At 44.1% G+C, this 7,392-nt stretch overlaps 3 protein-coding genes across 7 annotated transcripts in view; 1 reads left to right on the plus strand and 2 right to left on the minus strand.

Moving 5' to 3' along the window:
- Nucleotides 1-456: 456 nt before the first annotated feature.
- Nucleotides 457-2,181, minus strand: LOC104821141 (UPF0496 protein At3g19330-like). 4 transcript variants are annotated; one of them, XM_019203372.1, is made up of 3 exons: nt 2,059-2,181; nt 1,839-1,905; nt 457-1,748 (listed from the first exon to the last, which is right to left on the minus strand). In XM_019203372.1, the coding sequence occupies exon 3, from the start codon at nt 1,669-1,671 to the stop codon at nt 718-720; it is 954 nt and encodes a 317-aa protein (XP_019058917.1). In that variant the 5' UTR covers nt 1,672-1,748; nt 1,839-1,905; nt 2,059-2,181; the 3' UTR covers nt 457-717. The 4 variants fall into 4 exon arrangements, with proteins under 4 accessions (XP_019058917.1, XP_010550241.1, XP_010550240.1 ...); XM_010551939.1 differs by having other exon boundaries at nt 457-1,085; nt 1,179-1,748; nt 1,839-2,179; XM_010551940.1 differs by having other exon boundaries at nt 775-1,085; nt 1,207-1,748; nt 1,839-2,181.
- A 2,087-nt stretch (nt 2,182-4,268) lies between these two features.
- On the minus strand, nt 4,269-5,357 carry LOC104821174. Its single transcript, XM_010551973.1, has one exon. The coding sequence runs from the start codon at nt 5,355-5,357 to the stop codon at nt 4,269-4,271; it is 1,089 nt and encodes a 362-aa protein (XP_010550275.1).
- A 488-nt stretch (nt 5,358-5,845) lies between these two features.
- The window catches only part of LOC104821142 (ATP-dependent DNA helicase At3g02060, chloroplastic), a 4,848-nt gene continuing 3,301 nt past the window's right edge, over nt 5,846-7,392 (plus strand). For both annotated transcript variants that reach the window (XM_010551942.1, XM_010551941.1), the window contains exons 1-3: nt 5,846-6,600; nt 6,833-7,058; nt 7,266-7,392. In XM_010551942.1, the coding sequence (XP_010550244.1) occupies nt 5,996-6,600; nt 6,833-7,058; nt 7,266-7,392 (958 nt within the window). In that variant the 5' untranslated portion in view covers nt 5,846-5,995. The remainder of the gene's footprint in view (nt 6,601-6,832; nt 7,059-7,265) is intronic.

Genomic DNA, 7,392 nt, shown 5'->3' on the forward strand with positions numbered 1-7,392 from the left:
CCCGTACTTAATAGCGATTTAAAAACCTGAAAAAGGAAAACCATAGACACGAAAAGTGTGTTGTTTTATCCTTCACTCTTTTGTTTCTTGTAATTTGTTTAAACGATGACGCTCTATTTATGCAAGATAAACGAGCTTTAACAATGTGACATTCGTTTAGATTTAAATGAAGATTGAATTATACTTTTGAACTTGTGTCGTGAAAGCACACCCCATATCAATAAGTTTCCATTCGAGCCAAAATTATAGGACCAAATGGATCATTAGTCAACCATGAAGCATTAACATGCCCCGAACCTGAACAAAGGATATTTGTCGCTACCCCAACAATACAGTTGACAGGAAACGCGAAAACCAAACTTGAGTTTGGATTTTACTGTATCCCCTCAACGATACGCAGCTACGAAATGCCACCCCTCCCAAACAACCTCAGTCAACCTTACCAAGCACCATCAATACGTACCAAACCAAGTGTTGTCATAAACTAAATTGAATAAAAAGCAGTTAAGAAATATCACTATGGTACATATATGATGCAGTGATATATAATCCAATGCCGTAGAGCAACTATTTGGCTACAGAACCAGCGTTGTAATCTTGATCGAGTCAGACTAGAGGTTACAGGAAGGCATGCCCTCTAAGCATACCCACACCTCTGTAGGCTCATCTCGGCTGAGAGTTTAAAAAGCTTGATAAACGTACAAGTTAGTGTCACTGTCATGAGCTATAAGTTCGATGAAGATGGATCTCTTGAAGCAACAACGACCTGGCTTTGTTAACATTAGTGAACCAAAGGCAGATATGATCCTCAAGATCCTTGAGTTGGTGAGTGACATTGAGGTGGCTTTTCCTGAGCTGCTTCACAATCTCCTGAATTGGATAAATGTCCCTTCCTCTCTCCAGTCCAAGGCGGACGAAGAGCTTGTCGTTCTCGATTCCCATGTGCAGACGGGAGACAAGACGGTCGATGGTATCAAGATCTTTGTTGAGCACAAAAGTGCCCTTCGCAGCAGCATTGAGCTGAGATATGTTAGCCAACTCCTTTTTCTTGAAACTGTGAGGGAGGTAGGCACTGCACAAGGGACCTGCAACAACAAGGGTTGGAAGCGCATGAGAGGCAATAACAGCGGCGGAAGCGGTGACTCCAACAACAGCAGCAACAAGAAAAATGGCAGAACCAGCAGTGGCACGGTGCAGAAGGCGGACCCGTGTGCGGGACTTGCGGAGACGGGTGTCAAGCTGCTGCTTCAGCAGGGAGAAACACTGTTGCGTCTCTCGGAAGTTGTGAGACTCAGGACACGGAAAAGGGTTATCTAAGCTATCGAATTTAAGGAAGATGTCAAACGCCAGGTTGCAGTGGGACTCGTTAATGGCGTGTGGATCAATGGGAAGAATGTCGAGGAGGTCAAAGAGAGGTCGGTAGAGCTCGCGAGCACTGTGGACGCTTTGGTAGAGATTCAAACAGAGGCTGGTGGCATCCTCGCTGTGTTGGAAGTAAGTGGAGATAAGTTGGGTGAGGCTAGTTTGCTTGGCGTGGCTAAGAGCTTCTTCCACGCATTCCCTGTTGGGTTGCAGCACCTGAGACAGAAGCAGCTCCGTCCGATCCCCGTCGTCTTGTTGGAATTGCAGATGATCTAAAGTAGGGTCGGACTCGTGAAACAGTGACCGCATCTCATTGTAGGAGTGGGTCTGGAGAGCGTGAGCCAACTCGCGGCTGAGGTTGACGGTGGTGGAAGTCGCCGAATTCGCTGTTAAGCCAATGCAGAGACATGCTCGTTGAGGCATTTCAACGGACAGGTGATGTTCGTTTTACGATGTGATAGAAAAATAAAACATACCAGGGGAAGTCTGGGGAAGAGGATCGCCGTTGATGGGTCCCGAAGAGGCTGCTTTGAAGGAGAGACACTGCAGCATCTCGAAGTGAAGAATGAGGGAAGGACTTGGGGAGTGTTAGGATGGAGATTTCCTTCATGAAAGCTAACACAGCTGAAGAAGAGATTCTGACGTAACCAAAGCAGAAACGACGAAAATGGGGAAGGATAGTTAAAGCGTTCTGACCGAATCGTTCAAGACACCATTACCGTCCCGGCCAAATTATGCATCGTCTTCTTCCTCCTCTCCGGCCGAACGCCGTGGCGCATTGCATTAAGCGCACATTTTTTCACCCAAAAAAAAAGCCAGGAGCATACACCGAGACGATTTTATTTGGATTTTGAAACATTCGTGACGAACCGATGTTGGGCCTTAGGTTTAAATGTTGGATGGGCTTAAAAATGGGCTTACTCGGGCCAATTAGAAAGTGAATCGGACCGAGTCATATCCAAGTCGGACCGATTCAGTTTTTCTTAAACACAAATTCATACGGTTGTTCGACAAACACTTATATTTTTTTAACTTTTGAGTGATATCTCTTAGTTTTTATATATTAGGAATGTCAAAAAATTTTATGCGATGAATTGTATTTATTCTTTGAGATTTTTTTAATTGTTTTTTATAAAATCAATTAAAGAGGGTTGTGTTAACACGATTGAAAAAAAAAATCATTGTGTTGTACATATAAACCTGTCCCTGTCCCCCTGCCGATGAGCTGGTTACCGAACATCATAAAGGGAGAGCATCACCGGGTACATAAGTGTAGGGGTGTCAATTTGGGCCCGAGGCCCGAAGTCCGGTCCGGCCCAGTCCGAAAAATAGCGGACTTCGTACCGAAGTTTCTTGGCCCGAAAAAAATTGGGTTTTTTGACCGGACTCAAATCGAGTTTCGGGTTCGAGTCGGGCCGGTCCAAAATCCTGAAAATTTAATAAAAAAAAGAGAAAAAGGAAAAAAAAATCATATTTACAAAGGGAGGTCCGCGGGCCGGTCCGGTCCAATCCGAGTTCGAAATGCATAGGGCCGGACTTCATACTTAATTATATAGGCCCGAAAAAATCCGGTCAGCCTGAGCCCAAGCCCGAGCCCGAAACTTTCGAGTCGGGCCAGCCCGATTGACACCCCTACATAAGTGCATCTCGTGATACATATCTTACAACCAAGAAAAACCAGGGGTGTCAATAAAAACTGAAGTCCGAAATTCGATGGTTCAAAAAATTAAGGGTTTGAATTTAATAATATAGGCCCGATAAATAAATGAACGGGCCGGCCCGACCCGAAAAAATTAAGACTCGAATCGAGTCTGACCCGAGATATGCCAGACCCGTCCATTTAGCCCGAAAAAAATATTAGAGGATTATATTTATAATTTCACTCGAGATCTCATATCACACAATATTAAATAATTTTTTTATTTAATATTAAATAAAATATTATATAATAATATTTATTTTTTATTAAATAGAAAAACCTGAAACCTGGCCCGAATCCGTGTGAAACCCTATAGGATCGAGTTTCGGGTCACCGATATATGATCTAAAAATAAATGGGCGGACCAACCCGACCCGAAAAAATCTAAGCCTAAACTAAACCCAACCCGATTCTGACCCGTCTCGCATATTTTACACCCCTAAGAAAACCCCGGACAAAAAGAGATAAAAGGAAAAGTACTGGATGGAAGAAATAAAAAAAAAGCCTGGAATTTAAACCCAAAAAAAAAGCCAGGATCAAGGGAAGAAGAGAGAGATGGAGCAGAGGAAAGTTGAAGATGGAAATGAAGTTATTGTAATCTTCTTTGTGCCTCTATTCCTCGAATGGAACCAAGGAAGTGCCTGAAATTTGATGTAATCCCCCTTAAATCAGTGATAAGGAAAGATCCAGAGCGCGTGTGCCTTATAATAAGCAATCGTAGAGGTTCTCAGGCCGGCACCAATCGTAGATGCTTACACAATCTCTTTCTGTGCATGCAGGAGCTAAAGATCAAGAAACTCAACTCCGACAAAAGCTTCTCCAGTGATGGCTTTTATTCAGTCTAATTGGATTATAGCAATCGCCGTTTTTTCAATTCTTCAGATATGTTGAATGTCATATCATGGAGTTAACTCTGCATGTTTTTCTGGTACATGATTAAGTTTGGTTCCTTCAGTGACCAACGTTTATACCCAAAAACAGAAAAAAAAAATGACAACACCAGAGGCACTACAGACTCGTTTCACTCTCTCGCTCTTTAGTCATCTTCAGCTGTTGGCTCCACTTCTCCAAAGAAATCCCACCTCATAAACTGCGTAAGCCAACTTGGAGTTTCATTTTTAAATCAGAAACCGGGGTTTTGACTAGTGGATCAATGAGCGTCGGTTATGGAGAAACCCCAAACTGGAACGCCTGCCAGGTTGCAGGCTCAAAACGTCGGCGATAACCCTTTACCAGCAGGCAGCAGGTTTCGAGGAGTTGGTAGAAGAGGGGCAGCTGACTTGTAACCCATGGGAAAGCCGTGAATATAGTAGCAACGGGCTACAGTATGGCCCATCATTCCACAATGAGTGCAAATGGGCTTGGGCTTATCGTGGTTTGGGTTTGAAAGTTTAGATCTGTTTGTGGGCTGAGTGTTTCTAGGGTTAGGATTAGAAGAAGAAAAATAAGGCTTAGGTCGAAAAGAGGGAGCAGAAATCTGGAAGGCAGCTTGCTCCGACGAAGAACCAAAAGACAGACGCTGCTGCTCTTCCTGAGAAATAAGATTATAGGCTTTGGTGAGGTTCGGTAAGGGTTCTTGCATCAGAATCTGCCGACGAACGGCGCTGTAGGAGTCGTTGAGGCGCATCAGAAATTTCACAACATTGTTCTTCTCAAACAGAAGACTCCATTGTTCAGGGAGTTTGCAAGAGCATCCTCCACAAGTGCAACCCCCACAGGTGCAGCCACCGCATGTACACACTGGAAACGGCTCGAAGTTGCGTAGTTCTTCCCATAGCGAGGTAAGTTTCGTATAATAGCTGTTGAGATCTAGTGATCCTTGGTGTAAAGTATCCAACTGATGTTGAATATTGTACACCTTGGACACATTCCCTTGCTTGAATCTGTTCTCAAGGCTACGCCAAACCAGGTGTGCATCATCAAGATAAACAATCAAGCTCGCGATTTCAGAACTTACAGCGTTGGTTAGCCAGGTGCAAACCATGTCGTTCGTGCGAGACCAGAGGTTGGCGTCAGGGTGATCCGCCGGAGGTTGGGAAACAGAGCCGAGAACAAAACCCATTTTGTTTTTGGCGTTTAAAGCCTTGAGGATCGCTCGAGACCAAACACTGTAGTTTGATTCGCCTACCAACTTTTCAGGAACGAGTTGGAGGTTCGAAGAATCAGCCGCATGAAGGTATAAAGGGCTAGAATATGGATCTGAAAGAGAATAAAGCATGGGTGGAAGAACCGGAGGTGCAGGAGGAACATGGGGATCTGAAGAAACAGAGGCGTTTGAAGCAGGGGAATCAGTCATGGATAGTGCGAAGAAGAAGCAAAGAAAAGAAGAACAGCGGAGCTAAAAAGATTGCTCTGATACCATAACAAGTTCTCGGAGAGTAACAAGAGAAGGGTTTTCAAAATATTCTGCTTGCCTTTCATTACTGCTCAACCATTGTATATATACACTTTGTAAATGAATAAAAATAAATGGAAAACTAAATACAATTGCAACAACCCTATACACCTATCTGTCAGCTATAGAACACGCAAGGAAAAAGGTAAACATCAACCTCCATTGCAGTAATAATATTCTGCAAAAAGTAAAACAGAATAACCTCCATTGCATACTTGATAGTACCCCTTGCAACTGGAAACATTTTGTGAACAGACGACTATAGTTGCAACTTGCAAGAAAAAAGTCTTTTTTTTTTTCTTTTTTTTTTTCCGGCATTCGGATAAAGCAGTAAACAAATATCTATTCCCGCAGCCACTAAATATCTTCCACATGGTTGGTCTAATTTTCCCGGAAAAGGAAAATATTCACCCGGCTCTTCCCCTTCCGTCGTCAGCCCGGCTTGAAAATTCTCTCTCCGTCATCCGCTCTACAAATAAGCCTTTCTTTCTCTTCCTGCACCTCTAATTTACTTTTTCCCCAATATATTCTTGTCACAGATGACATCGTTGCTTCCGAATCTCGACCTGATTTCTACACCCCTTGTCTTGGAGCTCTGCTCTCGTCCTCGGCAATGGAAGCTCTTTTCCTTCGGACTCTCATCCCTTCCCAGAAGCACCAAAAACTCGTCATTCCTTCCGTTAGGGGCCGTCTATACTCACGTGGGTTCATCTGAAACTGCAGCAAAACCCACAAAATGGAGAGAAAAGCAGGAATTAGCCGAAAGCGACGCCATTTCCGTCCTCAATGAGAGGATTCGGCGTGACCTCTGCAAGAGAGAGACCACAAAACCATCCATGGACTCAGAGGAGGCTGACAAGTACATTCAAATGGTGAAGGAACAACAACAGAGGGGTCTGCAGAAGCTCAAAGGGGACGGGCAAGGGCTGGGGGGTGGTTTTAGCTACAAAGTTGACCCTTATAGCCTCCGTTCCGGCGATTATGTGGTGCACAAGAAAGTTGGGGTTGGCCGTTTTGTAGGGATAAAGTTTGATGTTCCCAAGGATTCATCAGAGCCTGTTGAATATGTCTTTATAGAGTATGCAGACGGCATGGCCAAGCTTCCCCTTAAGCAGGCCTCGCGTTCGCTCTACCGATTTAATCTGTAGGTTTTCTTTGGTGCCCTTTGTTCTTCCACGGTCCACGGCTCTCAGTGTATGCGTTGTATATGATTTGTTTCCCACTGAATCTTAAAGCGACCGGCTTTACATGGCCTAGCTTGTGAAAAGAGATTGGCAATTATTTTGAAACTAAGCGAATTGTCCGACATTTAAACTTTGATATGTCCGTGCCTGTGTTTCTTGTTGTATCTCATTCCAAATTTTGTTATATTCCAGTCCGAATGAAACCAAACGGCCACGGACGTTGAGTAGGCTGAGTGACACTAGTGCGTGGGAAAGAAGAAAGACAAAAGGCAAAGTAGCAATCCAAAAGATGGTTGTGGACCTAATGGAGCTGTATTTACATCGGCTAAAACAGAAGAGACCTCCCTATCCGAAAACCCCTGCGATGGCTGAATTTACTGCTCAATTTCCTTATGAGCCCACACCAGACCAGAAGCAGGTAATTTTTCTGTCTTAATGTAAGGCCCTGGTACTGAAATAATTTTCCTTCTATATTCCACTTTTTGTGCGCTGCTTCTGGTAACCTCTCAACTGTACTATTATGAGCTAGTAGACATTCGGCTTAGCGTAGGTGAGAGGACAGATGGCTCTGATCACTTGCAATTTGTGATAAAGTGTTCTTTGCCTGCCTGGGTCTATGCGGCAGGCTTTCCTTGATGTCGGGAGGGATTTGACACAGAGAGAAACTCCAATGGATAGGTTGATCTGCGGAGATGTAGGTTTTGGTAAAACAGAGGTTGCTCTTCGCGCCATCTTTTGTGTGGTCTCAGCAG

The sequence above is a fragment of the Tarenaya hassleriana genome, unplaced genomic scaffold, assembly GCF_000463585.1.
Source record: "Tarenaya hassleriana unplaced genomic scaffold, ASM46358v1 Cleome32, whole genome shotgun sequence".
In the NCBI taxonomy this organism is placed as follows: Eukaryota; Viridiplantae; Streptophyta; class Magnoliopsida; order Brassicales; family Cleomaceae; genus Tarenaya; species Tarenaya hassleriana.

Excerpts from the sequence above, each read along its gene's own strand:
- LOC104821174 (XM_010551973.1), bottom strand. The coding sequence starts at position 5,357 with ATGACTGATTCCCCTGCTTCAAACGCCTCTGTTTCTTCAGATCCCCAT.
- LOC104821141 (XM_010551938.1), bottom strand. The coding sequence starts at position 1,914 with ATGCTGCAGTGTCTCTCCTTCAAAGCAGCCTCTTCGGGACCCATCAAC. Across the intron at positions 1,749-1,838 it reads TCTTCCCCAGACTTCCCCTG|CGAATTCGGCGACTTCCACC; the intron begins GTATGTTTTATT and ends TTGGCTTAACAG.